This window comes from Convolutriloba macropyga, chromosome 3 (assembly GCF_964194025.1).
Source record: "Convolutriloba macropyga chromosome 3, txConMacr16.3, whole genome shotgun sequence".
NCBI classification, from domain to species: Eukaryota; Metazoa; Xenacoelomorpha; order Acoela; family Convolutidae; genus Convolutriloba; species Convolutriloba macropyga.
This window is the reverse complement of record NC_134470.1, coordinates 45,128,145-45,148,377: the sequence shown is the minus strand read 5'-3', so window position 1 is coordinate 45,148,377 and position 20,233 is coordinate 45,128,145. Positions and strand designations below refer to the sequence as shown.

The 20,233-nt window shown below is 36.9% G+C and overlaps 1 protein-coding gene across 3 annotated transcripts in view; it reads right to left on the bottom strand.

Annotated features, from left to right (window-relative positions):
• The window catches only part of LOC142336229 (transient receptor potential cation channel subfamily A member 1 homolog), a 150,618-nt gene that overhangs the window by 15,524 nt on the left and 114,861 nt on the right, over positions 1 to 20,233 (bottom strand). For all 3 annotated transcript variants that reach the window (XM_075384906.1, XM_075384907.1, XM_075384908.1), the window contains one exon: positions 3,261 to 3,515. In XM_075384906.1, the coding sequence (XP_075241021.1) occupies positions 3,261 to 3,515 (255 nt within the window). The remainder of the gene's footprint in view (positions 1 to 3,260; positions 3,516 to 20,233) is intronic.

The following is a 20,233-nucleotide window of genomic DNA, read 5'->3' as shown; positions in this document are numbered from 1 at the left end:
ATGTTCATACTAGATAAATTAACCTGTAAGTCCTAAAGAAAACAATTAGGCCAGTCATTAGTGAGAATAAATCGTAAGACTGCAAATAAACAACGAACTCAGGCAGAACAAAATTTTACAAACAATTATACAGAACACTATGTTGAAGCCATTAAAACTAAGAAATTAGTTGAACAATTGTAATTGGATCTCATTTCAACATCACTGGACCCTTTTTATGAATGGACTTTATGAAAGGATAAAAGAACCACGAAACTTGACCAGCATCAAAACTAGCAAAAACAAACTATGAACATCTAGTGTCAAACAAATTAAACCATCAGTTCGAGTAAGGAAATCAATAGGTCGATTAACGTTTTCTTGGCCAAGAAAGAGATGTGACCTGTCATGATTGACTAAGTTACAAGACCTACGCTTACATTTTACTTTAGAAAACAATTTCAAAGTCATTCGCGATCAACTAAAACCATTAGCAGTACTGGCAAAAGGCTTCAGTTACCTTTGATGGGTTGATTAAAAAAATGCAAAAAAAGAATTAGAAAAGAGCAATTAAATCCTTATCAACTCGAAAAATTAAAACCAACTGAAATCAATATATAGGTTCAATTATACCACCACGCAAAACCATTAAGACTTGCCAATTCATTTCGCCCCAAAACAATCTGAACTATTTTTTGTAAGAAAACCATGATGGCACCAAAACTAACTTTGCATTTACTTTATATCCATTAGAAGTGGATATTACATCACTAGTGGGATTCAAAGAACAGAAAAAGAAGAAACTGATTTTTCTACAACATAGCCGGCAGATTGCGGGAATAGCTGCGAAAGAATAGACCTGCGTGCCATATAATAGAGATAGAAACAGATACAGATCTAAATTGAAAAATCGACGCCGCTCAAAAAAACTAGGTAAAAAACATTCATAAATTAATAAAGCTTGTTAAAATTGATCCCGCAGGAGCCTCTTATTAGGGACCTTTACTGCACATATGAGTTCCTTTGACCTTAAACAAATTCAATTTAAACTTAAGTTTTAAAGTGCAAAAGTCATTTTATTGAGTGAGGTAAGTCACGTATGATCAAAATCTAATCACGCAAATAACCTAAAAACTTTTGCTGGACAGAACGAGAAATGACGTCACGCGCGCAAATGCCGTTAGTGAGAGGAAGAAGTCATTCAGAAAATTTGACCTTTTCAGCTTTGCTGTGTGAACAAATGTAAAACGAAAAAAGAGCGTCAGACGACGAAACAAAAAAAACAAGAGCACCGCAATATAGCTTCGCTCAGCTTACAGCTTTGCAGCTATAAAAAAGTGCACACTATTTTGCTGTCATTTCATAGTAGGACATACCCATGTTTCTTTACGAGAGGATACAGGGGCTATTCTCACAACCAAATAGGCTTTAGATATGGTAGCTAGGATTCATAAGAACAAAGTTCAATTAATGGGCACTTAAAATTGGGCTCCTCTGGGTTTATCACGTATTCATTTCTGATTTTGGTTTTTAACTGATTTCTCTTCATTACTTTGCTGAGCAACTGCTCTTTAAGAAATCATTGAGCACAATGAGAGAAAAGTGAAACTAGCCTAGAGAAGTTGAAAAATATTTCACGCAAAATGTTGAACGAGCTGTGACCTAACGTAAATCGCAAATTTTTATTCGACGAAGTACAAAAATATGCCTGTTATAATAGCCGACTGAGAAAAAGAGAGCAGCTTTCAATGATACGAATTGTATAAATATCGAGTTGAATAAGCAAAAACCGGCAAAATTGTCTTTCAGAACACTCTCATAGGAAGCTCATGTGAAATAATAATACTTACCTGGAGATTACGAAGGTATGTTCCAGCAGTTTAGAGGTCGTTAGGACCAGCATCTTAGAAAATTGGGCATATTTACTGACATTTTTGAAATTAAAAGAAGATCCAATGACAGACAAAAAAACGCAACCGAAAGGGTCGGTTCAAACAATTCAGCAACTCTCCTCTATCTTTAAAGATAAAGTAATAAAATTTTGTCGTTAACAATTTTAACATATTGAGAAAAATGACGATAACGAGCAAAATATTACAAAATATCAACAAAAAGAGCAGAAATCAATTGAATGTTCATAATAATTCCAACCTCGATAACAAACATAGCCGGCAGATTGCCGGAAAATAGCAGCGATAGACGTTTGGGGCCTTCCATGAATTGAAACAACTAAAGAGATTAGATAGACAGATCGACCACCAGTCCTTTAATAGACCACTAGCACTAGACTTTTTGGGTTAAACGAATTCAAATTAAACTTAAGTTTTAAAGTGCAGAAGTCATTTTACTGAGTGAGGTAAGTCACGCATGATCAAAATCTAATCACGAAAAAGACTGACAAATTTTTTTGAGAGAATGAGAAATGACGTAACGCGGGCAAAAGCAGTTAGTGAGAGGAAGAATTCAATGAGAAAATTTGACCTTTTCAGCTTTGCAGTGTGAACAAATGTAAAACGAAAAAAGAGCGTCAGACGACTAAACAAAAAACATTGGACAAGTCCTGACCAAAAACTCATAGAATTTTCATTGACCTAACACAAAATGAGAGTTAGAATGGATTATGAATAGATTGGAAATCTCGCTAGCAGTTTTTTTCACATGCGGCAATTTCACTCTGGTTTTTACTGTTTTTTATCATTTTTTTTGATCGGTTTTATATCTAGAAGCTAGATGGTTTAAAAAACCGATCAAAAAAATTGAAAAAAACAGTAAAATTAGAGTGAAATTGCCGCATGTGAACAGAAACTACTAGCGAGAAAGCGAGATTCACGCCGCAAAACCACTTGCTTTTACGCTCTATTTCTTGTTTCGACATGACCAAATCATTTTCCCAATTTGATTTCAAAAATCACGAAAATGTGTGAATAGATCTTTTAAAAAAGACAACGCCCCAACACAATTCAAATTCTTTGAATAGTAAAAAAAACAGGAGCACCGCAGTATAGCTTCGTTCAGCTTATATCATTCGAGATCTTCGCGGCTGTTAAAAATTTTTAAACTATATATTCAACGCTGAACGAGCTTTCTCATGATACCACTCACAATTCTCTACAATGGATATATTGATCGGCCAAAATTGACTGGACAAAAAACCCAGTTGAGCATATAGTTCCTCTCTCCCTCCCCCAACAAAGGCGGGGTCGGCACAACGACAATGATGCCATTTATCACAACAGAACCGAGTTGAGTGTTCTTTCCATTGGTGTGGGTGTTGAACTAGCCTGCATAGCCATGCGTTGCAGAACAGCAGTGTCCTGGACAGCCTTGATATCATCTACAGCCAGACCCACCAGCAGGTTCATGGTGATGATGGACATGATCACTGCAAATACGACGAAGAACAGAAGGGTCACCACTTGCCAGCTGCCTTTGGGATTAGTGTCCGGATCTCCAAAGAAGATATCAGTGTACTCAAACTCCCCAATCATCATCACCCCAGTCTTGATCATGGCGTACACCACTGTGCTGAAGTCGTTCTAAAACAACCCATCAGTAAAAGCGCTTCGCTCGAAAGGACGGCCAATCAACTATTTAAGTATAGTGAGAGTAACAGATGCAGAAACAGAAAAATTCCCAGAAATACCTTATTTTGAAACCTGAGCCCAACATTTGCATCTTTGATGACAAAACACTGAGCAACGGGTTCCTTAGTATCTCTGAATCGAAAATTGAAGATCGAGTTAAGGTATGAAAGTTAATCATACCCTCTTAAGAAATCAAGTTTAGAATATTGACATGCTATATTGTCACAATCACGTACCGTATAGTCTCCTTACTTGCTGCATAACCCTAGAGCACCATGCTGATCTCGTGACATAAAAGGTGCAACTCAAACTGATAGTGATATTTTGCTTGAGATTAAAAATCACTAGCAGGCCCGCAAAAGCATAACAAGATCATTTAAAAGAATAGAAGTTTTATAATTCATTTTTTTCTTGTACCACGTCGCGCTGGAACATATACCACTCGTTCAACAGTCATAGGTATTACGTTACGTTACCGATGTGTTTGATTTAGTAAATTACCCCCAAGTACCAGCAATTTTATGTTCAACTTTTGATAATTTGCACATTTAAGGAGCGCTAAGACTAGTACAGATAGCGAACTTCTACTGCGAAAAGCAGCAGAAAAAAAATAGAAAAAACAAGAGATGAAAGATAGAAGTAAAAAAGGCAAAAAGGAAAGAGAAGAGAAAAAGAGAAACAAATGAGAAAAGAAAGGAAGAGCAAAGAACAAGAGAAAGAGGTAAAAGAAAGAAAAAAAAACACACTATTGAGAAAAAGGAAAGAGAAAAGCAGGAGAAAAAGGAAAGAGAAAAGCAAGAGAGAAAAGGAGAGAAAAAAGACAGAAAAAAAGACAAAATAGAGAGAAAAGACGAATAAGAGAGAAGACATAAACGACAAATGAAAAAGAGAAAAGAAATACAAACGGAAGAAAGAAGAGCAAGAGAAAAAAGAGAGAAACCGTAAAGAAAAAAAGATGATGGACAGAGAGGGAGAGAAAAGAAAGAGAAATGAGAAATGAAAGACAGAGAAGAAAGAGACAAAAGAGAGAAGTAAAAAAGAAAAGAAAAAAGCAAGAGAGAAGTAAGAGAGAAAAGTAGGAGTAAAAGAGAAAAACAACAGACGAAAGATAGAAGTAAAAAAGGCAGAAAGGAAAGAGAGAAGAGAAAAAGAGAACAGAGAAACAAATGAGAAAAGAAAGGAAGAGCAAAGAACAAGAGAAAGAGGTAAAAGAAAGATACAAAACACACAATTGAGAAAAAGGAAAGAGAAAAGCAGGAGAAAAAGGAAAGAGAAAAGCAAGAGAGAAAAGGAGGAAAAAAGACAGAAAAAAAGACAAAATAGAGAGAAAAGACGAAAAAAAGAGAAGACATAAACGGCAAATGAAAGAGAGAAAAGAAATACAAACGGAAAAAAGAAGAGCAAGAGAAAAAAGAGAGAAACCGTAAAGAAAAAAGATGATGGAGAGAGAGGGAGAGAAAAGAAAAAGAAATGAAAGACAGAAAAGAAAGAGACAAAAGAGAGAAGTAAAAAAGAAAAGAGAAAAGCAAGAGAGAAGTAAGAGAAAAAAGTAGGAGTAACAGAAAAAAAAGCAACAGACGAAAGATAGAAGTAAAGAAGGCAGAAAAGAAAGAGAGAAGAAAAAAGAGAACAGAGAAACAAATGATGAAAGAAAGGAAGAGCAAAGAACAAGAGAAAGAGGTAAAAGAAAGAAAAAAAAACACACTATTGAGAAAAAGGAAAGAGAAAAGCAGGAGAAAAAGGAAAGAGAAAAGAAAGACATAAACTACAGAGAAAAACGAAAGAAACAGAAAAACAGAAGAGAAAAAATGGACAGAAAATGAAGAGAGAAAAGAAAGAGAAGCGAGAGAGAAAAGGAAGAAAAACGAAAGACAGAAAAGAAAGAGACAAAAGAGAGAAAAGCAAAAAAGAGAAGAGAAAAGCAAGGGAGAAGTTAGAGACCAAAGCAGGAGAGAAAAAGAGAAAAACAAGAGATGAAAGACATAGAATGAAAAAAATCGAGAAAGAAAAGACGGAAGAGAAAGAAAAAAATGAAGAAAGAAAGAAAAAAAAGAACAAGAGAAAGAAGTAAACGAAAGAGACAGAATTGGGAAAAGGAAAGTGAAAAGCAAGGGAGAAAAGAAAAAGAAAAGCAAGAGGAAAGAGAGAAAAGAAAGACAGAAAAGCAAGAGAGAAACGACAGACAGAAAAGCCAGAGAAAAGCGAGAGAAAAAAACAGAAAAGAAAAAGTAAACAACGAGAAAATATAGAGAAACGACAGAGGCAGGAAGGAGAAAAAACGACTGCGAACAAAGAAAGGCAGGAAAAAACCAAGAAAAGAGAAAAGCAATAGAGGAAAGACAAAAACGATATACAAAAAGGTAAGAGAAAAAAAGACAGAAGACAAAGAAAAGCAAGGCAGACTAAAAAGAACAGAAGAGAAGGAGAGAGACAGAACAGAAAAAGACAAAAAAAAATGAAAAGAGGCAGAAAAGACAAACAGAAAGAAATTAGAGAAAAGAAAGACAGAAACAAAAGACAGAGAAGAAAGCAAAAAGGAAGACAAAAAAGACGGAAAAGCAAGCAATAACTAAAGAGAGAAGCTAAGGAGAAACAAAAGAGAATAAGGATGAGAAAAATGAATGGCAGAAAAAATACAGAAAAAAACAAGAAAAGCAGAAGAACAAAACGAAAGGCAGAAAAAAGAGAAAAAAGTAAGAGAAAACACAAAGAGTAAAAAGGCAGAAAAGAACAGAAAAGAGAGACTAAAGAGCAAAAAGAGAAGAGAACAACAAAAAAGACAAAGGATGAAAAAAGAGGCAGAAGAAAAGAACAGAAAGAGGAAACAAGAAAAGAAAAGCAGAAAAGAAACAGCAAAGCAAGAGAGAAAAGGAAAACAGAACAGAAACAGCAAAGAACGACGAACTAAAGAGAAATGAGAGGGGAACGAAAGTAAAAAGATTGAGCAAAAGAACGGCAGAAAAATAACAAGAGAAAAGGAAAAGAAAAGACATGTAAAATACAAAATAAACAAAACAGAAAAGCAGAAAAGCAGAAAAGAGGAAAAAACAGGAAGAGACGACAGACGGAAAGGATATGAAAGAGAGAACAGCAAGACAAAAAAGGAAAAGCAAGAGAGAAAAATACAGAAAAGAGAGAAAAGCAAGACAAAAAAAACAAGCATAGCTGGCAGATTGTCAGAAAATAGCCGCAATAGCTTTGTAGATCTGCAGTCTAAAAAACAGTTAAAAAGAACAGACCAAAAAATCTTCTTTTCATTCAAGGCTGATATGTTTTTGCTGCCTCTATAAGCAGATCTCAAATAACCCTCATTTAGAGCACCCATTTGACCTTCTCTTTGACTTAAGGTAATAAAAAGTTAATTCAAAGTGAGGAAGTCATTTTTGAGTGGGATGAGTCAAGTGTGACCAAAAATTTAATCACAGCGAATGAAGGGAAAAAACTTGCTCCACTAAGAGCGAAAAATGACGCCACGCACGCATTTCAGTTGAAAATAAATGAACGAATGAACAAAAAGCAGATTTGAAGTTGCTGTGACATCATATGGTCGTAACAAAAATCCTTACAACAAAAAAACCGAGAGAAGGCTAAAAATAGCCCGAACTATCGCTGTGCGATTATTAAAAAGAGAAAACAACAAGAAAATAAAGACAGTAACGAAAGAGAAAAAAGAATGCGCAAAAAGAAAGGCAGAAGAAAAGAACAGAAAAGAAAAAGACAAACGAAAAAGAAAGACGGGAAAGAAATGCAGAAAGGAAAGAGAGAACAGCAAGAGAGAAAAGGAGAGAGAGAGGCAAACTAAAGTCAGAAAAGAAAGCGACGAACAAAAATTGAGATAAAAGAAAGGCAAAACAAGACCGGAAAAAAGACAGAGAAAAGAAAAACAGGAAAAAATACAGAACAGAGAGAAAAGGGCGAGAAAAAAAGAGAAAGGAGAGAAGAAGCGAAATAGAACGAAGACAGAAAAAAAATCAAATGAAAGAGAAGCGAACAAGAAAAAAGCACAAGAAAAAAAAAACAGAAAGAACAGAGAAAAGGAAAACGAAAAAGCAAAACGAAAGAGAAAAGAAAGGCAGAAAAGAACAGACAAAAAAAACACAAAAGACAGGACAGTACGTCAGAAAAGAGAGAAAAGCAACAGAAAAGCTGAAGGACAGAACAAAAGATAGAAAAGAAAGAGAAAAAACAGAAAAAAAAGAAAACAAAGATAAAGAAAAGAAGAGAAAGGAAAAAAAGAGAGAAAAGAAGGAGAGAAAGGAGCACAAAAGGAAGGAAAAAAAAGAGAAAAGATCTTCCTTCAAGCGTAGAAAAGAAAAACAGAATCAATTCTTCTGGCAGGCTAACTCTTCATTTGATCTAGAAAAAACCTGGCAACAAATGATGCAGTTAATTAAACTTCAGTTGAAAAAGCAAAACCGAAAACAAATGAAGATTGTTCAAAAATATCATATCGCTCACACATACATTTTGCGTACAGAGTTTAAAGCATCGCAACAATTTGTGTTCACGAGAAGTTAAAGACTCTAAATAAACTTAACGCCCCTTGGGCGCTACCTGTTTATCCCGTTTTTAAGGACAAAGAATCAAATGGGTCAAAAATAATCGGTCAAGAAAAAATCGCATGAAAAAGACCAACAGGACTAATATAACTGCTACAAACTTCGTTTGACAGCAATCAAATAGAGTGGTTTAACCTCATATGCTGACAACCAGCATATTGTCAACGGAATAACAAGAAATCATTGAAAGGCCAAAAATAGCAATACCCTCTTTTTGGATCTATTTCTAATTGACATTTTTCGGTGAGTGACTTTTCGTGAATCCCTGTTTTTTTTGCGGCGCGCAAACCTATTGGCAGCTGGAATATCGGTCATTGACTCTTTTTGCATTTAGGTCATCGACTTTTTGCATTTAGGTCAACGACTTTTTGCATTTAGGTCAATGACTCTTTTGCAGTCTGCGCTTTTCGGACATTGACCTTTTACGAGAGCAATTTTTTTGGTCATTGACCTCTCACAATCGGCCCTCTTAACCATGCTGCTCAACAGCTCTTAAACTTGATCTTCAATAGCTTTTAAACATGCTCTTCAGAGGCCTCTTAAACATTCAAATTCGCCTTTCGTTAAACATGGTGCCTTATAAACTGTCATGCAATTAATATATAGGATAACGTGAAGAATACCTAGGAAGTAACCGATAACTGACCGTGAGAAGCCGTTCCAACTCACTATCTAGAGTCAAATAAAATTTATATATCTATGCGCAATATTGGAAGATTTGAATGTACTTTTTTTGCTATGTGCAATACATCCGAAACGATAGTCACCAGACAAAAAGAGAAAACTTGAATTCTCTAATGAATTAGGCAGCATTCTGGATATCACTGTTTACTATTATGCTGATGGAAAAAACTATGGAACCAAAAATACGTGGCAAATTGCCGGAAAACAGCCACCGTTGATTCTCATAAACAAGATTGGGATTGAAAGAAGAGAAAAACTAGTGAACAAATGATTCTTGTACAAAAAAATGTTTAAGTGAGAACTATTTTGATGTCCTTTTGGAGCTGAACATACTCCTGCTCCGTAGTGAGACAAAACAGGGGCTAGTATCAATGCCAATAAGCATTAGAGATGCTAACTAAGAACAAAGTTCGAGTAACGGGCATCTAAAATCGGGCTTTATGAGTTTATCCCGTTTCTATTTCTGATTTCGTTTTTTAATACTGACTCTGTTCATTTTGAATTGCTTCGCTGAGCAACTCCTGTCTGAAAGCACTTTCTTTAAGCAGAATGAGAGAAGACTGAAACTAGCCTAGAGAAGTCAAAAAGATTTCACGCAAAATGTTGAACAAGCTGTGAACGAAGGTAAAGCGAAGTAAAAAACATAACAGGACAAGTCCTGACGTACAATTCAAAGAATTGTCCTTGATTAAACAAAAGATCAGACCTAGAACGGACTGTGAGTTAATTGGACAAACCATTTCTAAAAACATATGATAAAAAAACAGAAAATCAATGTCAAAATGTCGCATGAACAAAAAACCACTAGCGAGAAATGGAAATTTGGTTGAAACAAAAAAACTAGGCCTAGAATGAGCTGTGAAAGGATTGGAAACACTATTTAGAAAAAAAACCAATCCAAAAAATCGAAAAAAAAACAGTAAAAATCAAAGTGAAATTGCCGCATGTGAACAAAAAACCACTACCCATAAAGCGAATTTTTGTTCAAACACCGTATTCTCACTCTACTTTAAATTTAAAGCGAAAAAATTTCACGCCGCAAAACCACTCGCTTTTTCGCTCCACTTCCTGTTTCGGCGTGACCAAAATCACCACTCCAATTTGACTTCAAAAATCATGAAAATGTGTGAACAGATCTTAAAAAAAAGACAGCGCCCCAATACAATTCAAATTCTTTGAATTGTAAAAAAAATAGGTGCGCTATAATAGCCTGCTGAGAAGCTGAGGCGGTTATTATTAATGAAAAATACCCGACGAATGGCCGGAAAACAGCCGCTGTTGATTCCCATAACCACGATTGGGATCGGTAATGAAAAAATTGATTTTTGAACAATGATTTTTAAAGTGCGAACTGTTTTGATGTCATTTTGTAGTTGAACATACTCTTTCATAGTGAGAGGATACATGGCCTAGTATCAAAAACAGTACGCATTACAGATTGAAACTAAGATTTATAAGAACAAAGTTCAAGTAACGAGCAGCTGCAATTGGGCTTTATGGATTTATCCTGTTTCCGATTTCGTTCATTTTTAATTATTTTGCAAGGCAACTATTGCTTAAAAGCTCTTTGAGAAGAATAAGAGACAAAAAAACAAGCCTAGAGAAGTCACAAAATATTCGATGAAGCAGAAAAACACAGCAAACCATGAAAAGACAACGAAGCATAAAAAGACAACAGGACTAATTTAACTGCAACAAAATTTGCCACCAAATGGAGAACAAACTATTCAAAAACATCTGGAAAGTAAGCCTAATCACTAAGATTGAAACATACCCGATACATTGCCGGAAAAAAGCCAACGTTGACGCGCTTGATGCACATCGGTATTGAAACAGAAAAGAAAAAAAGAAGAGATAAATTGACCGAACTTTTTCTGTTTTTCTTTTCATTGTCAAAAAGTGTTCTAAATTGGCGTGCAGTTTCAGTTGGGTTCTAAAACAATACTTAATTCAGCTTCTAAACTGAAAGCTAATAAGCTGAAATCAATGTCAGATAGCAAACACTAAATGAACTTTGATAACCTACTTCTCAATGACTTAATGACCGGGCTTTCTCCGTTTATCCCGTCTCTTTTGTTTATGACCGTTTGACTCTCACAGTATTCATCACATTGTGCAAATGAATGCGTGAAAGAATTTAAAATGCAATCAGTTGAAACAGTAATTGAAATAAGTCAGAAGTCAAACGTGAAAATCAAACGGTAAAGCGAATTAAAAAAAGGAGAGCGCCTAAATAATCACCGTTGAGAGGCTGAGGGCGGCTATTAATAACTAAGAGAGAGGTGAGGGAGAGGGTCGAGATCAACTCCAATTGCCACATGCTTTGACAAAGAACTGAACATTACCGACTAAAGACGGACCACTTGATCTTTTATAAGCTGGGGGCTTGCTTTCGTTGAAGCCCCTTCGAATTCTATAAGTTCATCCCAATGATCAAAATAATCTGATAAAGAAAGGGTCAGACAAAAAACTGTATAAAAAACTAGCATCTCCAATACTTCGCTATAAGGTTGTTTGAGCGGAATTAACAAGAATTCTGAATTGCATTCAATTGAAACAGCGAGAGAAGTATGTCAGAAGTCAAACGTGACAGTGGTCACTTGTGTAAAACAAACAAGGCATTAAAAACTAACCGGAAGACTCCTCAACTAATTCGGAGCGGATTTTGACGGTAACTGCACCCAACTTACTCACTCTATTAAATCATTGAATTAGAAAAACTAAGGTAAAAAACAAAATGAAACGGCAAATTTTCGGTATAGAAAAATGATAAAATCCAAACTCCAGTCTAAAACCAATTACTAACTATACGAAAAACTATATAATACGAACAAAAAATACAAAAATTTTTAATTTATTTAATTTATTTTAGTATTTATTTAATATATTAAGGCCAGTGAACAACTCAATTGCTTCCTCCTGATAAAAAATACCCATAGAAAACTTAACAATATGCAATAACAATACTTAACATTGACGACTAACGTCGGGCGAATTGCTCCCAAACGACCTGCAAGCTGTAGGTGAGGGGTATGTCGGGGGTTGGCTGATGTGGGGGGGGGGGGGGTCGACCTCTAAGAAACGCCCTTCACACCGTAAACATAAGTCCCCAAAACAGTTTCTGAGAATCGCATACTTGGAGACTAGTGAGCTGAAAGGCTCTCAGAGCACTTAATGCCCGCTGGGCGCTAATGTTATCCCGTTTTTGAGGACGCAAAGTCAAATTGGTCAGTCGAAAAATCGATCAAGCGGAAAAACGCCTAAAAAGATCAACAGGACCAATATAATTGCTACAAACTTCTTTTGAGAGCAATTAATAAGCATTAGAGATTGTAAATAGGAGCTGGAAGAGCAAAGTTCAAGTATCAAGCATGTGTAATTGAGCTTTATAGATTTATCCCGTTTCTATTCTGATTTCGTTTTTTAATACTGACTCTGTCCATTTTGAATTGCTTCGCTGAGCAACTGCTGTTTAAAAGCACTTTGAGCAGAATGAGAGAGGAGTGAAACTAGTCTAAAGAATTTTAAAAAAATTTCACGCAAAATGTCGAACAAGCTGATAATTAAGTTAAAGCGAAACCAAATTTTGCTCGACAAAAGTAAAAGAACCAGCGCTATAATAGCAAGAAGATGAAGGGAATAAAGTGAATTCAGCCTCAAAAATACTTATACCAATTAGTAGTTCTTCAAGGGACTCCTATAACTCATAGTATTTACAGCCTTTGCGTCTTTATATAGAAAACCTTAACGCCCAGGTTTCATCGCTTTCTCCCTTTTCTTTTGACTTTTTTGAATCTGAGCGTAGTCAATACAGTTCGTAAATTTGTTGAGCCAACTCTCAATCCAATTGAGTTGAAAGTCAAAGACCAAACGCGAAATTCTTCACTTGTGTGAAGGTAAAAAGGAGAAAACGACTTGAGAAAAACAGCAGGACAAGTACTGAAGGACAAAAGAAATAAAAATGAGACAAACTAAACAAAACCGACTAACGTCAGGCGAATTTCTCCTAAATGACTGGCGAAGTGGAGGAGGGGGTTGAAGTGAGGGTTCAAACTTTCAGAACCACCCTTCAAAGCATGAATTTACGTCTCGAAAACAGTTTCGTTGAATCGCATACTAAGAACCTAGTAAGCCGAAAGTCTCTAAAACTTTTATGGCCTATCCGGCTCTCCGAGCGTTACCTGATAATCCCGTTTTTGAGAACGAAAAGTCAAATGCGTTAGAAAAAGAATCGGTCAAGCAAAGAATCGCATGAAAAGACCACATGACTAATATAATTGATAAACATCGTTTAAGAGCAATGAAAAGCTACCTCTCGAAACGACCAGGAATGTATGTGACAAAACATAAAAAAGACTCGAAAATAAATACGCAGCAAAGTTAAATCTGCGCACATACACAAAACTCACTATCGAGAACACAAAAATCTGTTCAAACTGTCTTCCTGCTCTACTTTAAAAGTGCAGTGAAAAAGATTCCACCAAAAATCTCGCTTATTCGCTCTATTTCCTGTTTTTGGCCTGACTAAAATATGTGCAATCAAATATTTAAAAAAGACAACGCCCGAATACAAAAACAGCCAGCAGATTGCCGGAAAATAGCCGCCTTTGACACGCTTGACGTACATCGCGATTGAAACAGAAAAAAGCCAAGATAAAAATTGACCCACTTTTTCCCAACTTTCAAAAAAGTGCGCTTATTCGGTGTGCAGTTTCAGTTAAATTCTAAAACTATACGTAAATCAGCTAAACTGAAAGCTACTAAGCTTAATAAAAATGCCAGCTAGAAATCACTCTAACGAACTTCGGTAACCAAATTCACTATGACAATGACCGGGCTTTATCGGTTATCCCGTTTCTTTTGATTTGCTCTTTTGGCTCTGACTGTATTCAGTACATTGCGTAATTCAATGCGTGAAAATATTTAAAATCCATTCAGTTGAAACAATGAGTGAGGTAAGACAGAAGTCAAGCGTGAAAATCGTGACTTATGTAAAACAAAAAACGTGGTCAAAACGCGGCTATTAACAAACCAAATAAAGACAGGAACTCTCGAACGACAGGCGGGGTGGCAATTTAATCAAAAGGGTCTGTAGATTTAACATTTTTTGCTGGTACAAAATACATTGACCCCAAAGGTTTTCCAACCGGCGACCTCCAAATTAGCAGTCTCCCATCACATCAACTGCGCTATTGTCACTTTATATCTCAGTACTTCAAAATCATTTTTATTTCAGCAACAAACTTTACTTCGGAGTGAGAGCAATTGAGATCAGCCCAACATGAAGAAAAGCGCAAAAACGGTCAAGCAAAAATTTTGCATAAAAAACATAGCGGTAGAATACCGGAGTCGTGCAATATAAACTCTTAACTAACTTTACCTATTTCAGAAATACTAGCAAGCCCGCATAAGCATCACAAAATCATATCCGACCAGGTTTAAAAAAAATAGGACTTTTTCGTGGCAACTCGGGTTCGAACCCTTGCCCCTCGTTTAACAGCCACAGCTCTTACCTCTTAGGCTACCGACGAGTATTTTTGGCGTCCATTACCTTATTTAACAGCAACTTTTGGTTAAGCGACAATTTTGGCTTTGCTGTGATTAAGGTGCGCTATGTTAAAGGAGCGCAATGAATTTGCATAAAACGAACTTCTACAACCAAATCCCAAATTTATTTCCGAGCACATCATACATCCTTTTCCTCCCCTACTTGGGCTTGAAAAAAAACATTTGCAGAGCAGGCTCTTAGGCATGAATGCGCGGGCTGCATTCTTAAGGATCGTTAAAACATAGTGAAAATAGGATCGTGAAAACAGGAGCGCTGCTAAACATTGCGTTCAAGTGCGACTTGACTTACATTTAATATATTAGATGAGAGGGAGAGAAAGAAATGGAGAAAGAAAGAAAAGACAAAGGAATAAAGAAAGAATGAAAAGAAGACAATAAGTAAAAAAAAAACAAAGAAATGAACAGGGGAAGAAAAAGGCAACCAACTCACCAATTTTTTATCCCAGTAAACGATGCATCCTTTTCCTCCACGACTCGGGATCGAACCCATGCCCCTCTCTTCACATCCACAGGCCTAATCCATTGCGCTACCGACGCCTGTTTCTGTTGTCTATTGAACTGGATACATTCGAAAAATATTGGTCGATGGCTTTTTGTCTCGCTTGTTTTTTCTAAGCTGTGTGCTTAATGAGCGAAAAAAACATTTGCAGATCAGCCAGCTAAGCATGGCCGTGTAGGCGGCATGTTAAAGGATCGTTAAAACATGTGAATATAGGAGCGTTGTTAACCATAGCGTTCAAGTGCAACTTACATTTAATATATTAGATATAGAAGAATAAATAAGAACGGAAATAAAGAAGGGAGCGAGAACGAAAACCAGATTCACCATTTTTGAGCTAAAAAACAGAAGCTGGAGCGGTGATAACCGTTGCGTTCAAGTGCGACTTACATTTAATATAACAGATGAGAGGGAGAGAATGAAATGAAGAAAGAAACAAAAGATGAAGGAATAAAGAAAGAACAAAAAGAGGATACAAGTAACAAATTAAAGCAAAGAAATGAAGAAGGGAAGAAAAAGATAATCAACTCACCATTTTTTATCCCAGTAAGTTATAAATCCTTTTCGTCCCCTACATGGGCTCGAATCCATGACCCTCACTTCACAGCCATAGTCTAATCCCCTTGCGCTACTGAAGCCCGTTGCGGTTGTCTGTTGAACTGGCTACATATGCAAAGTTTTCGACAATGACTTTTTTGTCTCTTTTCTTTTTGCTAAGCTGTATGCTTAATGAGCAAAACACAATTACAGATTAGACGCTTAAGCGTGGTGGTTGTGTATGCTGAATGTTTAAGGGTCGTTAAACATCTGACGATAGTAGTGCTGTTAACCATTGCGCTCAAGTGCAATTTACATTCAATATATTAGATGAGGGGGAGAGAAAAAAATGGAGAAAGGAATAAAAGATGAAGGAATAAATAAACAACAAAAAGAATATATAAATTTAAAAAACAGAAACGCAGAAGGGAAGAAAAGGACAACCAAATACCAAATTTAACTCCGAGTACATTATACATCCTTTTCCGCTCCTACTTGGGCTTGAACCCATGTCTCTCGCTTGACAGCCACAGGTATAATCCCTTGCACTACAGACGCCTGCTGCTGTTGTCAATCGGTACTGGCTACATAAGCAAAATTTTTATCAATGTCTTCGTTTCGCTTGTTTTTGCTAAGCCGTATAATTAATGAGCGAAAAAAACATTTGCAGAGCAGGCTCTTAGGCATGATTGTGTGGGCTGCACTCTTAAGGATCGTTAAAACATGTCAACATAGGAGCGCTGCTAAATATTGCGTTCAAGTGCGACTTACATTTAAAATATTAGATGAGAGGGAGAGAAATAAATGGAGAAAGAAAGAAAAGATAAAGGAATAAAGAAAGAACGAAAAGAAGATATAAGTAACAAAAAAACAAAGAAATGAAGAGGGGAAGAAAACGACAACCAACTCCCGAATTTTGTATCCCAGTAAACGATGCATCCTTTTCCTCCACCACTCGGGATCGAACCCAGGCCCCTCTCTTCACAGTCACAGGTCCAATCCATTGCGCTACCGACGCCTGTTGCTATTGTCTATCCGTAGTGGCTACATACGAATATTGGTCGATGGCTTTTTGTCTCGCTTGTTTTTGCTAAGCCGTATGCTTAATGAGCGATAAAAACATTTACAGATCAGGCACTTAAGCATGGTCGTGTAGGCTGCATGTTTAAGGATCGCTAAAACACGTGAAGATAGGGGCGTTGCTAACCATTGCGTTCAAATGCGACTTACATTTAATATATTAGAAGATATAGAAGAATCAATAAGAAGGGAAATAAAGAAGGGAGCAAGAAGGAAACACAGTAGTGGTGAAAAACAAGATTCATCATTTATGACACAAAAAACAGAGGCCATTTCTGGCACCGACTCAGGCTCGAACCCATGCCCCTCGCTTCACAGCCACAGGTCTAATCCATTGCGCTACCGACGCCTGTTTCTGTTGTCTATTGAACTGGATACATTCGAAAAATATTGGTCGATGGCTTTTTGTCTCGCTTGTTTTTTCTAAGCTGTGTGCTTAATGAGCAAAAAAAACATTTGCAGATCAGCCAGCTAAGCATGGCCGTGTAGGCTGCATGTTAAAGGATCGTTAAAACATGTGAATATAGGAGCGTTGTTAACCATAGCGTTCAAGTGCAACTTACATTTAATATATTAGATATAGAAGAATAAATAAGAACGGAAATAAAGAAGGGAGCGAGAACGAAAACCAGATTCACCATTTTTGAGCTAAAAAACAGAAGCTGGAGCGGTGATAACCGTTGCGTTCAAGTGCGACTTACATTTAATATAACAGATGAGAGGGAGAGAATGAAATGAAGAAAGAAACAAAAGATGAAGGAATAAAGAAAGAACAAAAAGAGGATACAAGTAACAAATTAAAGCAAAGAAATGAAGAAGGGAAGAAAAAGATAATCAACTCACCATTTTTTATCCCAGTAAGTTATAAATCCTTTTCCTCCCCTACATGGGCTCGAATCCATGACCCTCACTTCACAGCCATAGTCTAATCCCCTTGCGCTACTGAAGCCCGTTGCGGTTGTCTGTTGAACTGGCTACATATGCAAAGTTTTCGACAATGACTTTTTTGTCTCTTTTCTTTTTGCTAAGCTGTATGCTTAATGAGCAAAACACAATTACAGATTAGACGCTTAAGCGTGGTGGTTGTGTATGCTGAATGTTTAAGGGTCGTTAAACATCTGACGATAGTAGTGCTGTTAACCATTGCGCTCAAGTGCAATTTACATTCAATATATTAGATGAGGGGGAGAGAAAAAAATGGAGAAAGGAATAAAAGATGAAGGAATAAATAAACAACAAAAAGAATATATAAATTTAAAAAACAGAAACGCAGAAGGGAAGAAAAGGACAACCAAATACCAAATTTAACTCCGAGTACATTATACATCCTTTTCCGCCCCTACTTGGGCTTGAACCCATGTCTCTCGCTTGACAGCCACAGGTATAATCCCTTGCACTACAGACGCCTGCTGCTGTTGTCAATCGGTACTGGCTACATAAGCAAAATTTTTATCAATGTCTTCGTTTCGGTTGTTTTTGCTAAGCCGTATAATTAATGAGCGAAAAAAACATTTGCAGAGCAGGCTCTTAGGCATGATTGTGTGGGCTGCACTCTTAAGGATCGTTAAAACATGTCAACATAGGAGCGCTGCTAAACATTGCGTTCAAGTGCGACTTACATTTAAAATATTAGATGAGAGGGAGAGAAATAAATGGAGAAAGAAAGAAAAGATAAAGGAATAAAGAAAGAACGAAAAGAAGATATAAGTAACAAAAAAACAAAGAAATGAAGAGGGGAAGAAAACGACAACCAACTCCCGAATTTTGTATCCCAGTAAACGATGCATCCTTTTCCTCCACCACTCGGGATCGAACCCAGGCCCCTCTCTTCACAGTCACAGGTCCAATCCATTGCGCTACCGACGCCTGTTGCTATTGTCTATCCGTAGTGGCTTTATACGAATATTGGTCGATGGCTTTTTGTCTCGCTTGTTTTTGCTAAGCCGTATGCTTAATGAGCGATAAAAACATTTACAGATCAGGCACTTAAGCATGGTCGTGTAGGCTGCATGTTTAAGGATCGCTAAAACACGTGAAGATAGGAGCGTTGCTAACCATTGCGTTCAAATGCGACTTACATTTAATATATTAGAAGATATAGAAGAATCAATAAGAAGGGAAATAAAGAAGGGAGCAAGAAGGAAACACAGTAGTGGTGAAAAACAAGATTCATCATTTATGACACAAAAAACAGAGGCCATTTCTGGCACCGACTCAGGCTCGAACCCATGCCCCTCGCTTCACAGCCACAGGTCTAATCCCTTGCGCTACAGACACCTGTTACTGCTGTCTCTTGAATTGGCTACATACGAAAAATATTGGTCGATAGCTTTCAGTCTCGCTTGTTTTTTCTTAAGCTGTGTGCTTAATGAGCAAAAAAAAACATTTGCAGATCAGTCACTTAAGCATGGCCGTGTAGGCTGCATGTTAAAGGATCGCTAAAACATTTGAAGATAGGAGCGTTGTTAACCATTGTTTTCAATTGCGACTTACATTTAATATATTAGATATAGAAGAATAAATAAGAAGGGAAATAAAGAAGCGAGCAAGAATGAAACACAGTAGTGGATGAAAAACAAGATTAACCATTTATGAGACAAAAAACAGAGGCCATTCTTCGCACCGACTTGATCTCGAACCCATGCCCCTCGCTTCACAACCACAGTTCGAATCCCTTGCACTACCGACGCCTGTTATTGTTGTCTATCCGTAGTGGCTACATACGAAAATTGGTCGATGGCTTTTTGTCTCGCTTGTTTTTGCTAAGCCGTATGCTTAATGAGCGAAAAAATTTTACAGATCAGGCACTGAAACATGGTCGTGTAGGCTGCATGTTTAAAGATCGCTAAAACACGTGAAGATAGGAGCGTTGTTAACCATTGCGTTCAAGTGCGACTTACATTTAATATATTAGATATAGAGGAATCAATAAGAAGGGAAATAAAGGAGGGAGCAAGAAGGAACCACAGTAGTGGTTGAAAAACAAGATTGACCATTTATGACACAAAAAACAGAGGCCATTTCTGGCACCGACTCAAGCTCGAACCCATACCCCTCGCTTCACAGCCACAGGTCTAATCCCTTGCGCTACCGACAACTGTTACTGCTGTCTCTTGAATTGGCTACATACGAAAAATATTGGTCGATAGCTTTCAGACTCGCTTGTTTTTTTCTAAGCTGTGTGCTTAATGAGCAAAAAAACATTTGCAGATCAGTCACTTAAGCATGGCCGTGTAGGCTGCATGTTAAAGGATCGTTAAAACATGTGAAGATAGGAGCGTTGTTAACCATTGCGTTCAAGTGCGACTTACATTTAATATATTAGAAGATATAGAAGAATAAATAAGAAGTGAAATAAAGAAGGGAGCAAGAACGAAACACAGTAGTGGATGAAAAACAAGATTCACCATTTATGAGACCAAAAACAGAGGCCATTCTTCGCACCGACTTGATCTCGAACCCATGCCCCTCGCTTCACAACCACAGTTCGAATCCCTTGCACTACCGACGCCTGTTATTGTTGTCTATCCGTTGTGGCTACATACGAAAATTGGCCGATGGCTTTTTGTCTCGCTTGTTTTTGCTAAGCCGTATGCTTAATGAGCGAAAAAACTTTTACAGATCAGGCACTTAAACATGGTCGTGTAGGCTGCATGTTTAAAGATCGCTAAAACACGTGAAGATAGGAGCGTTGTTAACCATTGCGTTCAAGTGCGACTTACATTTAATATATTAGATATAGA